Source organism: Curcuma longa, chromosome 17 (genome assembly GCF_044706935.1).
Source record: "Curcuma longa cultivar G26 ecotype Majalengka, Jawa Barat chromosome 17, ITB_CL_G26_1.1, whole genome shotgun sequence".
Taxonomy (NCBI): Eukaryota; Viridiplantae; Streptophyta; class Magnoliopsida; order Zingiberales; family Zingiberaceae; genus Curcuma; species Curcuma longa.
In genome coordinates, this window is record NC_133877.1 from 5255997 (window position 1) to 5278392 (window position 22396).

Genomic DNA, 22396 nt, shown 5'->3' on the forward strand with positions numbered 1-22396 from the left:
CACAACAGTGCATTGAACCTTGTTACAATCGCCATCTACCCTAGGGCATAGCGGTCAACACATAATATTGTTGGCGTAATGGTCAGTGGTCGATGATTTTAAAGAGGTGATATTTTCAACTCCGTCATGTGTCTAATGTCTTTGTATTTGAATTAACTTTTCTTCTATATCCATGGGCTGACTTTAGGGGGCCGTTGAGATAACGGATTTTTTTTTAACAATTGCTATTTGGGGGCTTGTTCGGTACATTGTTGGCATAATGGTTAGAGGTTGATGATTCTAAAGAGGTGATGATTTGTATTTTCAACTCCGCTATGTGTCTAATGCATGTGTATTTGAATTAATTTTCCTCCATATTCGTGAGCTGACTTTAGGGGGGCTGTTGAGATAGCGAATCTTTTTTTTTTTTTTTTTTTTACAATCGCTATTTGGGGGCTTGTTCGGTATTTGATTTATCTTTCTTGTTACAATCGTCATCTACCCAGGGCGGAGCGTAGACGATCGACACATGATATTGTTGGCGTAATGGTGAGTGGTTGATAATTTTCAAAAGGTGCAATGTCTGTGTACTTGAATTAATCTTCTTTTCATATTCATGAGGCCGATTTTAGGGGGCCGTTGAGATAGCAGATTTATTTATTTTTATTATTTTTTATAATTGCTATCTGAGGGCTTGTTCGGTATTTGATTTATTTATTTATATTTTGTTGTGGGGTTAATGATATTGGATTTGGATCGTTTAGGGTGAGCGCAAATTATTTTTTATCATATTGTTCATATATCTTAATATATTTTAATTTTATTTCTAACTAATTCTTATTTTTAAAATGCTTTGAAAATATAAAATAAAATAAATTCAATTAGCAAATTATTGCATGAAACAACTTGATTGATAAAGATAATTAATTGTTTTTTAAAAAAAATAAATTAATAATTATTTTAATCTAATCGATGTGGACAATTTTCTTAGAAAAATATATATTTTTTAACCATGTTTAACTACAAATTAGCTATAAAATTAAATTGATATTTATTTCATGTTTGGAGTGAAATTAATAAAAAGAAAGAAAGAAAAAAACAAAAAAGCACCTTCTTTTATTGAAATTGTTAAAAGGGTGGTCCTTGGAATAATCAAGAAATTGATAAAGAAAAATCAACGAAGAAGCCGTCGATCGCGTCCGCTGACCGTCACGCCGATGTCGCAACCCCCCGCTGCGCTGCATCTCCGCCACCGCACCACCGCCTCCGTCCTCCGCCGCTCGTTCGCCTCCCTTCTCTCTTCGCCGTCTCTCCTTCTCGCCTCCTTCCTCCTCCTCTTCTTCCGTTCTGCTCTGCTCGCCGGCACCCTCCGGCTCTCTTCTCTCCCGGACCGCGACCCCGCCATACGCTCCCTCCTGCACCGCCTCTCCTTCTCTCCATCTTCGTCTGCCTCCTCGACCCATCCAGCTCCGCCTCCTCCCCCTTCTCCTCCTCCCCACACTGCCCGGCGCCGACCCCCTTTCCTCCACCTCACCCGCCTCGGTACCCTCGATGATGACGGTCCCTTCTCAGACCCTTCCTCCTCCGCCTCCTCTCGCCGCGGGTCCCTCGGCCTCAACGCCTCGTTCCCTGCCCTCTTCCTCCTCGGCGATGGCACCGTCGGGCATCGGAGTTCGACCAAGCCCCCCCTCAAATTTAGGGTCCCCGAGTTTGTTCCCTCGTCCCCCTTCGTATTTTCCTTCCCCGACATGGATGATCCTGTTGGCCTTGATGCAGATCGAGATCGGTTCCCCGATCTCCGGATCCTTGGCCGCGGGTTCGATCTTGATCCTCGAGATGCCACGGCGATCGTTTACCTTCTCACTCTCCTTTCCGCCACCCACGCTCTCGCCATCATTGGATTTCTCCTCACTTACACCTCCGCTCTCGGCATCGTTTTCTTCACCATCGTGACCTCCCAGCTAGGCAAGCCCGTCTCCGTCATCAATACCATCTGCTCCGGAGCGCAGTTAGGGATGCGACGGCTCACGGGATTCGTGTTCTTGAGGTGGGCTGCGAGGGACGCTCTGATCCAGTTCCTGTGCATCTGGTTCTTTGCAGATGTGCGAGACCAGAATGTACTCTTCAAGCTCTTTGTCAAGGTCAAGCTCATGCCTTTTTCACTCTCTCCGGTGAATCCATGGCCCGGTCCTTACGATGAGGCGCTGTCTGGTTTCTTCTTTGTCTGGGCTCTGGTTGACACAGCAGTATCCCTTGTGTTTGCGGTCGTCCCTTCGGTGGTGATCATGGACCATGATTTTCGGCGGCGAGGGAAGGATGTACTGAAAGAGGGTTTCTTTTTGACATCGCTGATGCCAAGACAGGCCATTTGGATCAAATTATTGGAAACTCTAGTTTGTGCTTGTATGGGGAGATGGATGGCAACAGCGTTTGGCTGGAAGTTGTTTGTAACCGCTTTTCTCTCAATCGCGGAAATTTATTTCATGGTAGTTTGGTTGGTCTTCTATTTTTCAGCAAGGTGTAAAGATGGAGAATTGATAGGTCGGGCATTTGGGGCAAGAGATTTGGAGGATTTTCTAAATGGCCTCAGGTGATGGGAACTAATGAGCTAACTGAATGATTTCGTTCAGTAGTTTCCTGTGCTGTGATGCAAATTGAGGTATTATTGTTTTATCTTCAACCAATTTGTTGTAATCACTTTCATTTTCACGATCCTCTCCTTTTATGCAATGCTATGCTACCTGAGTTTGTCAACAAGGAGCATATTCAAATGTATAGTTTTTGGTGAAATGATTGTTCGTATATTATCCTGTGTACATATGTAGATGTTAGTTCGGTGTAGTTGTTAACTTTTGATCTACTGGTTTGGGTGTGCCGTTGCCGACTTAAAATCACAGCATTCAAATGTTCCCAAATCTGCTAATTTAGCAAGGACTCTTCCAAATGTAATGGTGTTCGTTACTTTGCATAAAGATTTTGAAGCCCTTCTTTTTTTCATGTTGCACTGATTGTCTTTCCTGAAAGATACATGTGGTTCTCAATTTTGTGTGAGGCAATTGGAAGTATTTGGATCATTGGATATTTTTCCTAATAGAAGTGTTGGTTTGTTCAATTGTCAGCGAAGTAATATTTTGCCACGCGGAAAGATTAGCAAGTAATATGTTATTGTGTCAACTGAATTACTCCTTTTGATCATACTTTTGAGAACATCTATGCTGACCTTCTGGTGTAAAGAATTGTAGATCAAGGATAATTCAATGGTGTTTTCAGGGTTGGTGTTCTTTTTTGTTTCTTTTTTTTCTTTATGATTACACTAAACAGGAATTTCTCAGATCTTAAGCTTTCATGTGTATTAATTTTTACGTTGTCTGTCTACATTTGAAACCGTGGAATACAACTTTATATATCGTTATTTGTTTTATTTCTTAACCTTTGAGATTGTCATCTTCGAAATCTTACTGCAAAACCATATTGTCTTCAATGAAAATTTTTAAAAATTCATGCTTTCTCCATGTGTTCATTCTTCTCCCTGGAAATCCTTCACAGCAAGAAATACAAAACGTTGTGGAAAGAATAGATCTATTGTTCATTATTTGTGAACTTTTCATTTTACTTGTAGAAAGATTACAATAGATACTGAAGAATTATGTGAACCATTCCTCCTAGGAAAGCAACTCCAACCACCAGGGTTGATTGCATAAATACAATACAGATGATTATTCTGAATTCTGATAAATATTAAATTGCTTGTATATTGCCTAGAATGTTCATTTTGACTAATGGATGATAAGTTTTTTTTTTGTGAATATCAAAGCGACAAGGTTCTGGCTGACAGCTTTTTTTTCTCTTTCAACTTTTCAGCCTAAGTATTTCTTGAGTGTAAAATGTAAGACTGAAATTAACTAAAATGTGAAGTGAACCTTTTACTATCACCTTTAGGTTAAGAAGGGATTGTTTACAACTTGATAGGAACAAGGCAAACAACAGGGAACTTGAAAGAACTATACAGTAATAATTTAAAGAGCATAACTTGTCGCTTTAATCATTAAGAGGTATGATTGATCAGTATTTGTTATTAACCTGAAATGTGAGCAGCAACTTTTGGTTGATGTGCCAGATTTCACCATCTGACAGTTACATTCTATTCATTCATTTTTTGAAACTTAGTAAATGTAGATGAACTTTAGCATACAAATGAGCAAGTTTAATATCTTACACAAGATGCTGATTGAAATTATTTGAAGTATGTATCTTAGTTGGTTGATTAAGTAGGATAAATCAATAACTGAATAGTTAATGAAACAGAAAAGGTAATATTCTTGAGTAACATGGAACATTAGTGTATAAAACTCCATAAACTTAGTGCTAGCCTGAGTCTTGATGTCAACTTGATTTCGAAGTGAACTAAATAATACTCCTTTATTTATTGGAATGCATGGATAGAACGGACCTTATTCTTTGTATCTGTCACATATGCAGATTTTGATATTCTAATAACCTGTGAATCTCAGGTCTTTAGTTATCATGGCCTGACATTCCGTGCGATTTTGTTGCATCTTTTTGTGTCAATAAAAAATTCTCGACAGCCTAATTATAAATAAAATTTACTTGTAAATTAAACTTAGAGAGGTAAATGTAACCGACAATAATGCAATATATATAAAAGTCGATGGGACTACCTTAGGGAATTGACCAAATAATTTCTCCATTTGAACAAAAATCATGTAAAATAATATTAAACTAGCAATCTTTTTCTTTTGAAATAATTTTTTATGTTAGAGAGTTAATTAAGCATTCCAAAATGCACTATTCTAAAATTAGCTTATTTGATAAATGGGTTGGGTTAGAGTGCATTCGTTTATTTGTTCATGTCCGCTATTGTAGCTCAATGAACTATCAATCTTCACTATATACTTCATACTACAATACTATAGGTTTTGACAGGCAAACTGGACTCATGTACTTGCAGCATCTCTCTTAAAGATTAGTGTAATTGATTGATGTCTTCTGAAGAACATCCTGTTTGAGTGTTAGTTCTAAACGAGGGAACATGGATATTAGCTTTTTCATGGTTAATAACTGATAACTGTGATCGTCTACAATCATAGTGTTTTAGATTTTTTTGTAGTTTTTGGATAGAATAGTTGTGGGTCTCTTTATAACCTGGTCTAAGTGCAATAATCCTACTCTAGCAAAAATTATTTTTGCCTCCAACCTATCATCCAGACATATCAGCTGCCAACGTCTACTATGATTAATTAATTACTTGACGGCCACATGCCAATGCTTGTTGCTTTGAATAATGAGCAGAAACCAAATTATGCATCTTTAAGGGCAGTCTTTAATCTCAAGTTATTCCTGACATTAATTCTTCTCATGAGATGTGAGCTTCTTCCCGTTCATCTAGAATAAAGTGTCAACTAATAGGAATTAGCTACTTTCTAATTTACTTTGCCATGGTTGAAATGGGAGATCTTTTAACATTGCAGCTGCTGCTTATGATCCAGAGCAACGACACTAAACCTACTCCTGGTTTGTTGTTTGCACTTGCTGTACTAGTGTGAGGATTTCATCAATGAAATAGTTTAGCTAGACTAATTGGAGAGTTGTTTACATGTTTGTAGATACTGTTAATTTTTCTGGATAAACAGTTAGCTAGTCTGTGAGTTCATGACAATTCACTAGAGGAACAGATACATCATTTATGGAAGGATATAGATTGTTTGAGGCATCCTAAATATACCAGATATATAATTGTTTTTTTATATTGGACATCATACTAAAAGTTTTTCTCGTACTTTGTGCTTGTCTGTTTATTGTAATTTTTTTTCTTCTTTGATTGTATATATTTTAGCAGGTTATTTAAGCAAGTCATTGTGATCGACTTCTGATTCAACATTGACATCGAATTGTGTTGCCGGGCTAGTTTATGCCACGTTTCATTTGTCATTTAGTTCACATATTGAATCAATTTCAAATTTAATAGCTATCTTCTTAACTTTGAATTCAGAATTTTTATATTTACTTCTGTTTTTTTACCATGCTATTTATAATTTTTTTCCCAATCGTAAAATTATTTTCACTCAATTTTTAAGTTTTTATGTTTTACACCTATTTAATTAGGCGTCCGTTTTATCTAAAATTAGGATAAAAATTGATGCTTTTTTTTTCTTTTAATGAAAAGGCCAATTTAAATCTGAGTTTTATTTTATTTTATTTCTGTTTGTCCAGGGAACCTGAGTATTATTTATTTGTGAAATTATAGAATTAGTTTTTCAATATTAAAAACAATTTCAATGCACTCTGCGTCTCTATTTCTCCCTCATAGATTTTAAAACTATAATTGAAATTAATTTTTTAGTCGAAATTTCAATTTAGATTAATATAATCACTTAATAATTTTAAAATGTGCTATTAATAGCCACGTTAACCTTTAAATGGTAAACAAATAGAAATTTAGCGGATGCTACATTTATAATAGATTAGGAAAAAAAAGTATTTTTTTGATTTTAAAAAATAAAAGTTAATTATATAAAAATTAAAAATAAACGAGTTGAGGCATAAATTGAGCTGAGCCGTCTACTTCATCCGATCACGGACTCCGCCTCACGCGACCATCCGCTAGGAAGAGAAGAGGTTTTAGCGTGGTAAGGTCCTTAGATTATCTCCAATCACAAAATCTATTTTGGTATATTTTTAACATCAATTTAATGTCATTTCAACATCAAATTTTTTTTCAACTCCAACCAATATACACCATTTCCTACACTCAAAGGAATATTCTTTAGAATATTTTATTTTTTTCATCTTATAATTTATTCAAAGGCATCAAATGGGTACTTGCACCATTTTGGTACAAGTGAACAGTGCAGCACCAAGATAGTGCTGCACTGTTCACTTGCACCATTTTAGTGCAAAATTAAGGGTCTTCGTTGGAGAAGAATTGGTGCCCCTTTTATACCAAATTGGTATAAAGGGTTATCGGTTGGAGATGGTCTAAGATCATCGCTCCTCTTCTTCTGCTTCGCACGATCTCCGTTTTTGTTCGATTTTTGTTCTCATGTCGAGTCTGGAAGATTTCCATTTTTAATAGGGTGAAAGATTCGCCGATCCATACAAAGATAGGTCAACCTAATAACTCTGATCTTTGTCACATTCTCCAAGAGGCATCCCCGATTAACGACCGATTCAAAAAATCACAAAAAATTATCGTAATTGGATTTAGCGATCGAATTCAAATTCGGTCACTAAATTTAGCGATCGAAATCAAATTCGATCGCTAAAATTAACGACCGATTTAGATTTTCATCGCTAAATTTAGCGATCGAAATCGAATTCGGTCGCAATTTAACGACTGATTTTCACATTTCGTCACTAATTTATAAATCGAATCATAATTTCATTGTTAAAATTAGCGACCGAACATAAATTCGATCGAACACAATGCCTACCACCGGTTGGTCGCGCACGACCACTCCTCCACCGACGCCCGAAATATCGTCGCCATCCTCATATGGCTCGACACCATCGACGTCAACGCCCTCGCACAACTCCACATCCACGCCAACAGCCCCGCCATCGTCTTCGGCATCACCAACGAAGCCAAGGTCATCCTCAGCTGCTTTCTCAGCGACGAGCCCCCGTCCTTGATGCTCTCGCACCCTCTCTCTCATCGCCTCCCGCCCGCTCAACCTCCTATTCTTCCAACACCACAGCAACTCCATTCGAAGCCTCACCGACTTTCTCATCGGCATTGGCCAGGTCATCTTCAACGATAGACTGCAGGGCATCTTGATTTGGTACGACACGACGGTGGCGGAAGCCTACAGGCTAAATCTGTCACCTCTTCAGTTACCGCAGGAGCTGGTGATGCCCTCTGCGAACGCCGTCACGGAGCTGTCGATGGTGCCAGAGGACCAACGATCTATCTTTGTCAAGTTCTCCTAAGGCATCCCCGATTAACGACCAATTCAAAAAATCACAAAAAAATTTATCGTAATTGGATTTAGCGATGAATTCGAATTCGATCGCTAAATTTAGCGATCAAAATCAAATTTGGTTGCTAAAATTAGCGATCGAATTCTGTTTCGGTCGTTAAAATTAGCTACCGATTTAGATTTCCGTCGCTAAATTTAGCGATCGAATTCGAATTCGGTCACAATTTAACGACTGATTTTCACATTCCGTCACTAATTTATAAACCGAATCCGAATTTCGTTGTTAAAATTAGCGATCGAACATAAATTCAGTCGAACACAATGCTTACCAGAGGTTGGTCGAGCTTGGCCACTCCTCCACCGACGCTCGAAATATTGTCGCCATCCTCAAGTGGCTCGAATCGCCGCCCTCTCTCTCATCGCCTCCTGCCCGCTTAACCTCCTATTCTTCCAACACCACTGCAACTCCATTCGGAGCCTCACCGACATTCTCATCAGCATTGGCCAGGTCATATTCAATGAAAGACTACAGGGAATCTTGAATTGGTATCGACACGACGGCGCCGGAAGCCTACAGGCTGAATCTATCACCGCTTCAGTTACCGCTGGAGCTGGCGATGCCCTCCGCGGACGCCATCGCGGAGCTGTCGACGGTGCCAGAGGACCCAACGATCGATCTTTATCACGTTCTCCAAGAGGCATCCCCGATTAACGACCGATGCAAAAAAATCACAAAAAAATTTATCATAATTGGATTTAGCGATCGAATTTGATTGCTAAATTTAGCGACCGAAATCAAATTCGATCGCTAAAATTAGCGATCGAATTCTGTTTCGATCGCTAAAATTAGTAACCGATTTAGATTTTCGTCGCTAAATTAGCGATCGAATTTGAATTCGGTCGCAATTTAACGACTGATTTTCACATTCCGTCACTAATTTATAAACCGAATCCGAATTTCATTGTTAAAATTAGCGATCAAACATAAATTCGGTCGAACACAATGCTTACCAGAGGTTGGTCGAGCTTGGCCACTCCTCCACTGACGCTCGAAATATCGTCGCCATCCTCAAGTGGCTTGAATCGCCGCCCTCTCTCTCATCGCCTCCTGCTCGCTCAGCATCCTATTCTTCCAACACCACTGCAACTCCATTCGGAGCCTCACCGACATTCTCATCAGCATTGGCCAGGTCATATTCAATGAAAGACTGCAGGGAATCTTGAATTGGTACGACACGACGGCGGCGGAAGCCTACAGGCTGAATCTGTCACCTCTTCAGTTACCGATGGAGCTGGTGATGCCCTTCGTGGACGCCATCGCGGAGCTGTTGACGGTGCCAGAGGACCCAACGATCGATCTTTGTCACGTTCTCCAAGAGGCATCCCCGATTAACGACCGATGCAAAAAAAATCACAAAAAAATTTATCGTAATTGAATTTAGCGATCGAATTCGATCGCTAAATTTAGCGACCGAAATCAAATTCGATCGCTAAAATTAGCGATCGAATTCTGTTTCGGTCGCTAAAATTAGTGATCGATTTAAATTTCTGTCGCTAAATTTAGTGATTGAATTCGAATTCGATCGCAATTTAACGACTGATTTTCACATTCCGTCATTAATTTATAAACCGAATCTGAATTTCGTTGTTAAAATTAGCGACCGAATATAAATTCGGTCGAACACAATGCTTACCAGAGGTTAGTCGAGCTTAGCCACTCCTCCACCGACGCTCGAAATATCGTCGCCATCCTCAAGTGGCTCGAATCGCCGCCCTCTCTCGAATCGCCTCCTGCCCGCTCAACCTCCTATTCTTCCAACACCACTGCAACTCCATTCGGAGCCTCACCGACATTCTCATCAGCATTGGCCAGGTCATATTCAATGAAAGATTGCAGGGAATCTTGAATTGGTACGACACGATGGCGGCGGAAGCCTACAGGATGAATCTGTCACCTCTTCAGTTACCGCTGGAGCTGGCGATGCCCACTGCAGACGCCATCGCGGAGCTGTCGACGGTGCCAGAGGACCAACGATCGATCTTTGTCACGTTCTCCAAGAGGCATCCTCAATTAACGATCGATGTAAAAAAATCACAAAAAAAATTATCGTAATTGGATTTAGCGCGATCGAATTCGATCGCTAAATTTAATCGAAATCAAATTCGATCGCTAAAATTAGCGATCAAATTCTGTTTCAGTCGCTAAAATTAGTGACCGATTTAGATTTCCGTCGCTAAATTTAGCGATCGAATTCGAATTCGGTCGCAATTTAACGACTGATTTTCACATTCCATCACTAATTTATAAATCGAATCTGAATTTCGTTGTTAAAATTAATGATCGAATATAAATTCGGTCGAACACAATGCCTACCACCGGTTGGTCGCGCTCGACCACTCCTCCACCGACGCCCGAAATATCGTCGCCATCCTCATGTGGCTCGACACCATCGATGTAAAATACCAGAATTAGGGTATCAAAAGGATTAATTAGCTTTAATAGGTTAATAGGTTAGTGGCTTATACGGTTAATGGATCTAAGTCTTTAAACCCGTTAACCCAAGCTAGGTATCCATTAAGAAGGCATCGCGATTCTTACTCCTCTCCCGATCGTGATTTCGCCACTGTGCTTCTTCCCGATCACGCCAACGCATCCATCAGCAGCTGATGCTGACGGCGAGAAGGACCGCCGGCGACCAGATCTTCGACTACTGAACCCACTTTTCGTCGGGAAGTGGCTGCGTGTTGTTCGATTGGTGACGGCGATCGACGCGAGTAAGGAAGAGGTTTGATTTCTAGGTTTTGTGGTATTCGTTGAGTGGATTGCTTGGGATTTCTGAATGGTTTTAGTTCTCAGATCGTTGATTTGATCCGTGAGGACGGCAGCTTCGACCAAGAAGGGAGGAGTCGGAGCTCTCTAGGGCACGGTTCTGAGGTGAGTTCTTGAGGTTAGGGTTTGTCTGGTTGGATTTCTTTCTCTTCTCCCTTTAATAGTTTATTTCAGATCGTCTTAGTCTGTTTGATGGATTGTGCTGAGTGTTCTGAGGTGGCTTGGATATGTTCGATTGGGTTTTTGATTGGGCTTTTGGTTATGGTTCTGATTTAAGCAGAAAGGAAAGAAGTTGTGAGGTTGGTGCAGATCAGGAACCAGAGACCATAGCTTGGAATCAGAGCTGGATTTAAGGCTTCTGATTTGGGACCTTGATTTGATTGGTCCTATTATTCTCGGAGTGTGATTGACGGTCGTCGGATTCAGGTGCTTGGTCAACACAGGTCTTCTTTTTATAGTGCATGATTATCTTGTTATTCATTATCCTGTTATTATCCTGTTGTTATCCTATTGACATTCATTGCTGGATTCGTTGCTTGATACTTATTGTTGACCTTTGTTATGATCTGTTATTATCCTGTTGATACTCCTGTGTTACTTGTTGCTTGATACTTGCTAGTTGATCTAGTTGATCTAGTTGACCTTTGATGACTTAGTTGACCTTTGATATGATCTAATGCTATTTTATTGCTACTCCTGTTGACCTAGTTGATACCTTGAGTTATTCGTTGCTTGATACCTGATGGTTGACCTTTGATTGATTTATCTATTGATAGTACAATCTCAATTTTGTATCGTTGACCTATGATGACTTATCTTGGTTTATGTTGACTTATGTTATTCATCCAGTTGACACCTTGTGTGATTCGTCACTTGACACATACTGATTGACCTTTGACTGATATCGTTGACTCATGTTGATTCCTTTTGATTCATATTGAGCATGCTGATTAGCTATACTATTATATGTTGAGATGATCCTCATGACATCTGCATGTTGTTTGTTGTTGATTGTTATATCTCACTGCCTGTGTGGGTGAGATCATTATAGCACTGCCTGTATGGGTGCCTGCCTGTGTGGGTGCGATCATTATCGTACTGCCTGTGTGGGTGCGAACATTATAGCACTGCCTGTGTGGGTGCTACGCACTACCTATGTGGGTGCGACTATTATTGCACTGCCTGTGCGGATGCTAGTATGTATTTGCTGTATATTATACTGCATTGTTGTTTACAGTATCTTTGTGTATGACTGTTGCACTTGTATGATCTATGACTGATGCATTGTATGCCATGACATGCATTGCATGATTTTACATGATTCCTATACCTGTTACACTGTATTGATCTTCCTTTGTTATCTTAGTTGATATATCATGATCTGTTACCATGATTCCGATTACCTGTTGATTAGTAGTTATCTTTTCCTTATGTATCCTTTATAGAGAATGTATACCTTTTTATTACCTCAGTTGATACATCATGTTCTATTACCATGATTCCTGTTACCTGTTGATTAGTAGTTACCTTTTCTCATTTATCCATATGTATATCTTCTGTATTTCTGTTGTTATTACTCCTGTTGATATTCTTTACATGCACTTCTTCCCTGTACCCACTGAGTATTATATACTCACTACCCAGACCCTGGGGTTTTCCTTATTTTCTCCCCAGGTAGCAGATAGGTACTTGGAGCTTGGAGATTCTGTCGGCTGGTTCTATCTCACATCCGAGGGTTTTGGTATATGTTGGTTTGTTGGGTGTCATTTCATTATAGTTATAGTTGTATTTCCATTCTGAGACTTGTGGTTGTGACAGGGGTTGTAGTTTGTGTTGGTAGTACTTGTGGTTGTTGGTTGTTTCAGATTTACGATGTTTTTCGTTATATTGATTTCGCTTATTGTAGCATTGTGCATGTGTTGTAGTTGTTACGGCCGAGTAGGCCTCATATCTTGTTGTGATATTTTAATGTGATGTGTTAAAGGACGTGTAGTCCTTATTCCAGCCGCATGTGGCTGTGTATGCATATATGTATTAGGGGAATTGTCATAGTTACTAGGGAGATGCTGCTGAAATTTTTCGGACGACCTTCTCGGGGTGTGACAATCGACGTCAACGCCCTCACACAACTCCACATCCACGCCAACAGCCCCGCCATCATCTTCGACATCACCAACGAAGCCAAGGTCATACTCAGCTACTTTCTCAGCGATGAGCCCCCGTCCTTGATGCGCTCGCCGCCCTCTCTCTCATCGCCTCCTGCCCGCTCAACCTCCTATTCTTCCAACACCACCGCAACTCCATTCGGAGCCTCACCGACATTCTCATCAGCATTTGTCAGGTCATCTTCAATGATAGACTGTAGGGCATCTTGAATTGGTACGACACGACGATGGCGGAAGCCTACAGGCTGAATCTATCACCTCTTCAGTTACCGCCAGAGCTGGCGATAGACCCGACCACGGGCCGGGTCCAGCCCGGACCCGGCCCGGACCGGGTCAACGGGCCGGTTGGCCCGTTGACCCGGTTAGCCGGGCCAAACCGTAACCGGCCCGGCAGGATGCCGGGCCGGTTAAGGTTCAAGCTCCCTTGAAACCGGCGGTTTGAACCGCCGGTTCAAGTTTTTTATTTTTTTTTTTATGGGTAGCCGTTGGAACCGGCGGTTCCAACGGCTCCGAACCGACGGTTAATCGGCGGGACGGTTCGGAGCCGTTTTTTTTCTTTTTTTTTTGATTTTTTTTTTCAACGGATGAGATCATTTGACCGTTTTTTGATCAATGGTTATGATTTAGTGTCCGTTATGATCCAAATTCTGTAAATAGGGAGCTCATTTCATCATTTTTCACACACTTCTCTACTCTCTAACTCTCATTCTCAACTTCGTAAGTTCGCGTTCTTTCGTTTCCGAGCTCCGACTACATCTTTCGACTACAATGGAAGGAGGCCGCGGTGGAAGTTCTTCACATCGATCTCGGAGGGGGAAAGAAATAGCGCACGAGGATCCCATCATCCAATCCACCGACGATGAGATCGAGGCCCAACACCTTCCGACGCCTGAAACACAAGGAAGTAATGATGCAATTACTTCTAAGGTTCGGGAACCTCCTCCTCTTAAATCTACTATTTTTACAAAATATTTTGAGAAAGTCACTCTTCCATCGGGAGAAATGCGTGCAAAATGCAAGCATTGTAATGCTTCCTACAAATTCCAAGCCGGTGGTGGCTATGGGTCGTTAAAACGACATGTAGAAACGAAGCACCCGACAGAATATGGACTTGACTTATCTCAAACATAATTATCTAGATTTTCTACCGGTAGTAGTACTGATTCTGGTTTATTTTTATATTCTGATAATAAATTAAGAGAATCATTAGCTAAATTTGTTTCCGTAGAACATTTGTCTTTTAGTTTTGGATCTAAATGCACATTTGAAGATTTTTGTAAAGAATCTCTTAATCCTAGTGCTAAACGTGTTCCTAGGACTACACTTACTCGTACAATTAAAAAATTAATAAAATAAGGAAAAAAGAATTTAATTGATGAATTTAGTAAATTAAATAATAAAGTTTCTTTATGTGCCGATATTTGGAGCGATCATTGGCAAACTCATTCCTATATGGGTGTGACTTGCCATTGGATTGATAGCTCTTGGATCCTCCAAAAACGGTTGATAGCTTATAGAGTTTTTGATGAATCACATACTGCTCATAACATTGCACAATTATTATGTTTAATTTTAGAAGAATATGGATTAACTCATAAAATATTTTCAATATCATTAGATAATGCTAGTTCTAATACCGCTTCTATAGATGAATTAAAATTTGTTTGTCAACCTGTTATTGGTGGTTTATTTTTTCATATTCGTTGTGTTTGCCATGTTTTAAATTTATGTGTTCAAGATGGATTAAGACTTTTAGAAAATTATATTAAACCAATTAGAATTGCAATTTCTTATTTATGGTCTCATCCATCTATGATGAAACAATGGGGTAGATTTTGTAGAGCTAATGGAATGAGACCTAAAAAATTTTCACGTGATGTACCAACACGTTGAAATTCTACATATCAATTATTACAAGATTCATTTCAATATAAAGATTTATTATGTTTATTTTTTGCAGAAAATAGTAATACTAATATATATTTATTTTCACAACAATGGAATATTTGTAGTAGTATTTGTGAAATTTTAAAAGTTTTTAATGATGCAACCGAACAACTTTCCGGTGTTTATTATCCTACTGCTCATTTAGTTTTAGTGAATTTTTGTAGTATAGTATTAATTTTAAATGAACATATTAATAATGAAGCTTTAACTTCTTGTATAGTAGCTATGAAAATAAAATGGGAAAAATATTTTTATTTAATTCCTGAAATTTATTTAGTTGCATTTGCTTTAGATCCTAGATTTAAATTAGAAGTTTTATAAGAAATGCTAACTTTATATTATGACGCTTTAATTCCTGTTAAAGATTCTTCTTCTCCTAATCCTGCTAATATTATATATATTATTAGAAATTATTTATCTGATATTTATAATCAATATTATGTTAAATATGGAACACAAACTAATATTTCTGAAACACAACAACAAACTACTAATGTTAATTTAAAACTTTCAAAAGCACAACTTTTATTAAAAGAACGGACGAAACGTCCACGAGGATCCTCAAGTTCCACACAGGAACTTGAGAATTATTTTACCACTTCTTTTGATTTTAATGAAGCAGACAGCGAAGATTTCGATATTTTGAAGTGGTGGTCACAGAAGGCTTCAGGTTTTCCCGTTCTCTCTGTAATTGCCAAAGAAATTTTAGCATGTCCAGTGTCAACTGTTGCTGTGGAGCAAACATTCAGTGCCGGCGGCAACATATTAGATGAACGACGATCAACTATGTCTCCCGACTCATTGGAAGCCTAAGCATTACTCGACGATTGGACCAGAGCCGAGAAGAGAATCCAAGGAATGCAACTTTCAGAAGACGAAGCCGAAGAATTTGATACGGAAGGAACGAATACGACGGGAGGAACGACAGGAAATGGAAGTGAGTGAATGAGTGATGTAAAAGGGTAAAAATGTAAAAGAACTACGTGGGCTTTGATTCCCCTATACCCTAAGGGGATACGTAGGCAACTTAATAAGTGCAAGCCCTTTTTTCAATAAATTTTAAATTTTAAATTTAATAAATTTTAAATTTTAATTTTTTTAATATAATAATCTCGAACCGTCGCGAACCGTATCGAACTGTGAACCGAACCGTGAAACCGGAACCGTAACCGTCTTGGGCCGTTAAGGTTAAGGGTCGACCTGTCATGAACCGTCGAACCGGCGGTTCCGAACCGTCAAACCGTCGGTTCCGAACCGTGGTCGGGTCTAGCTGGCGATGCCCTCCGCGGACGCCGTCACGGAGCTGTCGACGGTGCCAGAGGGCCAACGATCGATCTTTGTCACCTTCTCCAAGAGGCATCCTCGATTAACGACCGATTCAAAAAATCACAAAAAAATTTATTGTAATTGGATTTAGCGATCAAATTCAAATTTGATCGCTAAATTTAGCGACCGAAATCAAATTCGGTCGCTAAAATTAGCGATCGAATTCTGTTTTGGTCGATAAAATTAGCGATCGATATAGATTTCCGTCGTTAAATTTAGCGATCGAATTCGAATTCGGTTGCAATTTAATGACTAATTTTCACATGTCGTCACTAATTTATAAACCGAATCCGAATTTCGTTGTTAAAATTAGCAACCGAACATAAATTCGGTCGAACACAATGTCTACCACCGGTTGGTCGCGCTCGGCCACTCCTCCACCGACGTCCGAAATATCATTGCCATCCTCATGTGGCTCGACACCATCGACGTCAATGCCCTCACACAACTCCACATCCATGCCAACAGCCCCGCTATCATCTTCGGCATCACCAACGAAGCCAAGGTCATCCTTAGTGAAGAGCCAGGGTTGATTGCATAAATACAATACAGATGATTATTTTGAATTCTGGTAAATATTAAATTGCAATAAGAAATTCATTTGTTAGCATGACTTCCTAATCTTGTATATTGCCTAGAATGTTCATTTTGACTAATGGATGATAAAATTTTTTTTTTTGTGAATATCAAAGCGACAAGGTTCTGGCTGACAACATTTTTTTTCTCTTTCAACCTTTCAGCCTAAGTATTTCTTGAGTGCAAAATGTAAGACTGAAATTAACTAAAATGTGAAGTGAACCTTTTACTATCACCTTTAGGTTAAGAATGGATTGTTTACAACTTGATAAGAACAAAGCAAACCACAGGGAACTTGAAAGAACTATATAGTAATAATTAAAAGAACATAACTTGTCGCTTTGATCAATAAGAGGTATGATTGATCACTATTTGTTATTAACCTGAAATGTGAGCAGCAACCTTTGGTTGATGTGCCAGATTTCAGCATCTGACAGTTACATTCTGTTCATTCATTTTTTGAAACTTAGTAAATGTAGATGAACTTAGCATACAAATGAACAAGTTTAATATCTTACACAAGATGCTGATTGAAATTATTTGAAGTATGTATCTTAGTTGGTTGATTAAGTAGGATAAATCAATAACTGAATAGTTAATGAAACAGAAAAGGTAATATTCTTGAGAAACATGGAACATTAGTGTATAAAACTCCATAAACTTATTGCTAGCCTGAGTCTTGATGTCAACTTGATTTCGAAGTGAACTAAATAGTACTCCTTTATTTATTGGAATGCATGGATAGAACGGACCTTATTCTTTGTATCTGTCTCATATGCAGATTTTGATATTCTAATAACCTGTGAATCTCAGGTCTTTAGTTATCATGGCCTGGCATTCAATAAAAAATTCTCGACAGCCTAATTATAAATAAAATTTACTTGCAAATTAAACTTAGAGAGGTAAATGTAACCGATAATAATGCAATATATATAAAAGTCGATGGGACTACCTTAGGGAATTGACCAAATAATTTCTCCATTTGAACAAAAATCATGTAAAATAATATTAAACTAGCAATCTTTTTCTTTTGAAATAATTTTTTTATGTTAGAGAGTTAATTAAGCATTCCAAAATGCACTATTCTAAAATTAGCTTATTTGATAAATGGGTTGGGTTAGTGCATTCGTTTATTTGTTCATGTCCGCTATTGTAGCTCAATGAACTATCAATCTTCACTATATACTTCATACTACAATACTATAGGTTTTGACAGGCAAACTGGACTCATGTACTTGCAGCATCTCTCTTAAAGATTAGTGTAATTGATTGATGTCTTCTGAAGAACATCCTGTTTGAGTGTTAGTTCTAAACGAGGGAACATGGATATCAGCTTTTTCATGGTTAATAATTGATAACTGTGATCTTCTACAATCATAGTGTTTTTAGATTTTTTTGTAGTTTTTGGATAGAATAGTTGTGGGTCTCTTTATAACCTGCTCTAAGTGCAATAATCCTACTCGAGTAGGTTAGCGACGGAATAGAGACGGAAGTAACCTATCATTCAGAATAGTTGTGGGTCTCTTAAAGATTCCGTCGCTAGATTCCGTCGCTAGAGCTCTAGCATAATTATTTTTCCTCCAACCTATCATTCAGACATATCAGCTGCCAACGTCTACTATGATTAATTAATTACTTGGCGGCCACATGCCAATGCTTGTTGCTTTGAATAATGAGCAGAAACCAAATTATGCATCTTTAAGGGCAGTCTTTAATCTCAAGTTATTCCTGACATTAATTCTTCTCATGAGATGTGAGCTTCTTCCCGTTCACCTAGAATAAAGTGTCAACTAATAGGAATTAGCTACTTTCTAATTTACTTTGCCATGGTTGAAATGGGAGATCTTTTAACATTGCAGCTGCTGCTTATGATCCAGAGCAACGACGCTAAACCTACACATGGTTTGTTGTTTGCACTTGCTGTACTAGTGTGAGGATTTCATCAATGAAATAGTTTAGCTAGACTAGTTGGAGAGTTGTTTACATGTTTGTAGATACTGTTAATTTTTCTGGGTAAACAGTTAGCTAGTCTGTGAGTTCATGACAATTCACTAGAGGAACAGATATATCATTTATGGAAGGATATAGATTGTTTGAGGCATCCTAAATATACCAGATATACAATTGTTTTTTTATATTGGACATCATACTAAAAGTTTTTCTCGTACTTTGTGCTTGTCTGTTTATTGTAATTTTTTTTCTTCTTTGATTGTATATATTTTAGCAGGTTATTTAAGCAAGTCATTGTGATCGACTTCTGATTCAACATTGACATCGAATTGTGTTGCCAGGCTAGTTTATGTCACGTTTCATTTGTCATTTAGTTCACATATTGAATCAATTTCAAATTTAATAACTATCTTCTTAACTTTGAATTCAGAATTTTTATATTTACTTCTGTTTTTTTACGATGCTATTTATAATTTTTTCCAATCGCAAAAATATTTTCACTCAATTTTTAAGTTTTTATCCGTTTTATCTAAAATTAGGATAAAAATTGATGCTTCTTTTTTCTTTTTCTTTTTTAATGAAAAGGCCAACTTAAATCTTAGTTTTATTTTATTTTATTTCTCTTTGTCCACGGAACCTGATTTATTTATGAAATTATAGAATTAGTTTTTCAATATTAAAAACAATTTCAATGCACTCTGCGTCTCTATTTCTCCCTCATAAATTTTAAAACTATAATTGAAATTAATTTTTTAGTCGAAATTTCAATTTAGATTTATATAATCACTTAATAATTTTTAATAGCCACGTTAACCTTTAAACGGTAAACAAATAGAAATTTAGCGGATGCTACATTTATAATAGATTAGAAAAAAAGTATTTTTATATTTAAAAAAATAAAAGTTAATTATATATAAATTAAAAATAAATGAGTTGAGGCATAAATTGAGTGGAGCCGCCGATCACGGACTCCGCCTCACGCGACCATCCGCTAGGAAGAGAAGGTTCTCGTGGTAAGTTCCTAAGATCATCGCTCCTCTTCGCACATTTCCGTTTTTGTTCGATTTTTGTTCCTAAGATCATCGCTCCTCTCTTCTTCTGCTTCTCTCTTCGATGCCATCTTGGTCTATTCGTATATTGATCGGACTCCAGAGCATCGGAGTCTTTCTTCCGTCCCAGTCGCATCAAGGGATTCTTATTCAATAGCTGCGGATTCCTTCGCCTATTATTCCACCCAAAAAGAGGCGGATTCGATTGAAAACAGAGCAGGTCCTGACAAGAGTAGCTTTCCGTTTTGCCGGGGATATTTATCATTCATGTCGGAGTCTGGAAGATTTCCATTTTTAACAGGGCCAAGCCGATTCATACATAGATAGGTCGGATCGAATGATTCCTTCTTTTTTTTTTTTTTTTTTTCTCGTTTTTTTTGGAGAGAGTTCATGGCATATGGTTCATCCGAGATCTACGATCCTTATCCCACTTGGCCGATCCGGACCAGGATCAGCCGATTTTTCCAAGTAGTTACTTCCGTGTGTTTGTGTCTCACATGCACTTTATCCGTGAAGATGATGAAATTTGACATGAACTTATATATTGCTTGACAGGGAAAAAATGGAGAAGAATGCTCGTTTCGTAGTTCATGCAGATTCTTCTTTTGCTCTTCGGGGTATGTTTTTTATAAGCTAGATGAACTTGTAGGTATAGATGGCTTATGATTTTGTCATGTTGGATTGGTCATTCTTTTTTCTTTTGAACTCTTGATTATTCAATGCATGCTTATGCTATTATTGTTCCTTTACCTATTAAGTCCATTGGGTGTATATGAGAAGCTTACTAGTTACAATAATTTGGGGGGTCATTCCATTTACTAGGTACATTCCATAAGCAGGAACCTCTTATCAAAACCTAAAAAGTCGCAAGTTGTGTACAAGCATGGATCTTATGACCCTAAAGTCTCCATGACAGACATCTTATTGAATTTAGCTAAAAGGGCATTTGCCTATTTTGCTAAAATATCTTTCAGATTTTCTTCTCAGTGCAATCTAAATATTGTGTTCATAAGGAAACAATCGGAGTCTATGTTTTTAGATGATTAGTTTACTCTCAGCCAAACAGGAACAATGAGAATCGATGGTTAACATTCAATTCCTATTTTTAATACTGCATAACACACCTTAAGCATTTATAAATTTTCAAGTAAAGGCGGATGACGTTTATACAAACAATCATATTCTTAATACTTGGTTTCCATCATTTTAAATGAGATGCTATATGAATCCTTGGATTGTGCAATTATGTCAAGAATGAAAAAACAAAGTTTGAAAATAGAATAAAGTTTTAAACTTTTAATTACAAGGAAAACTTTTATGACATCTACTATCTACTAAGTTTGTGGCTATCAAACTGCATAAAATTGCTTATCTGTGTAGTTAGAAAGAAAATTATTACTTATATTGGGAATATAGCCTTTCTATTAATTAAACAATGACCCATGGCTAGATTTCTTCAAATATATGTTACTCAATATTTGATCAACACTGCAACTTTTAGAATGTATTCTTGTTTTTATCACTTTTATGGGTTTTGAAAAATTATTTCTCTTTTTTTTTCTTTTCTGGCAATGGATAAGCTCAACAGAGATTTCTTGTTTGAGCTTTTTAAGAAACAGACCACAATTATTAATCATGTAATTTAAAATATCTATTATGTGCAATAATTGAACACCTGCTACATGTTTTTATCAGTTTTAACAGTTTTTTAAGGAAAAAAGTAAGAGTAAATTCACTAATTGATTATTGAACACTGTAAAGAAGGATGAGTTTTTTGAAATGTTCCTGTATACCCAGTGGAGCGGAGAGGAGAGAACAAAAGGAGGGGGCAGGAGAGGATTTGATCTCTTACCATTTATTTACCCATGCAGAGAGGGCAGAGTAGATGCAGGTTGATTAGACTAAAATACTCCAAGTCAGGAGTATTATTAGATAAAGTTCTTTTAAAAATAATAGGCATGTTTGTCTTTTCGCCCACTTTTGGGAAGATGAGCCCGACTTCCTTTTTGAAAACTGCAGAAGCAGAAGCCAACTCTGCTCCTTCTGCTACCAAAAGAGTGGAAATAAATAGCAGTAAAAATCATCACAGTTCGACCTCCTCCTTAGAAATTAATGTATGTTGATGGGATATTGAAATTGAGGAAATTTGTGGGTTCTCGAAGTAGTCTTTCACTTTTACAATCACCAGTGATCATCGAGCAAGGTATTTTAACTTTGCAATTCCTTCCCATTATTTTTCTTTTTATTTGCTACACTGGTAATGAGAATAGAGTGTTTATGTTAAAAAAAACTTTTTATATTGGCATAATTGTTTTGATTTTTAAATCTTTTAAATTCGTATTCTTATTTTCTTGATAATGAAAAACCAGAGATGGGTTAAAATGCTATTTGAAATTTCCATTTTTCTAGATTGTGAGTATGGATCAGCATATTATGGAGCTAATTTCTCTTCATCAATTTCTTCTTTGGTTTGTGATAGACCATAACGAGCTTTTGATCTCAAAACTTCTACGATTTTAGGAAATGACTTTGAAATTTCAATATGTTTAGTTACATGAAATGGAGGGAACTTTTTTGCTCCTCGTGTACAATAATACCTGTTAATTGATACAGGCCTAATTCCTTATGGCTGTAATT

The 22396-nt window shown here is 37.8% G+C and overlaps 1 protein-coding gene across 3 annotated transcripts; it reads left to right on the top strand.

Moving 5' to 3' along the window:
- Positions 1 to 1155: 1155 nt before the first annotated feature.
- On the top strand, positions 1156 to 18830 carry LOC141811615 (uncharacterized). Of its 3 annotated transcripts, none has more exons than XR_012600183.1 (2): positions 1156 to 2638; positions 18620 to 18830. XR_012600183.1 is itself a non-coding variant. In XM_074699632.1 (1 exon), exon 1 carries the CDS (start codon positions 1197 to 1199, stop codon positions 2571 to 2573), a length of 1377 nt encoding a protein of 458 aa, XP_074555733.1. In that variant the 5' UTR covers positions 1156 to 1196; the 3' UTR covers positions 2574 to 2976. The 3 variants fall into 3 exon arrangements, 1 of the variants encoding a protein (XP_074555733.1); XR_012600182.1 differs by lacking the exon at positions 18620 to 18830 and adding an exon at positions 5469 to 5660; XM_074699632.1 differs by lacking the exon at positions 18620 to 18830 and having other exon boundaries at positions 1156 to 2976.
- The last annotated feature ends 3566 nt before the right edge of the window (positions 18831 to 22396 follow it).

Coding starts and splice junctions, on each gene's coding strand:
- LOC141811615 (XM_074699632.1), top strand. CDS start 1,197: ATGTCGCAACCCCCCGCTGCGCTGCATCTCCGCCACCGCACCACCGCC.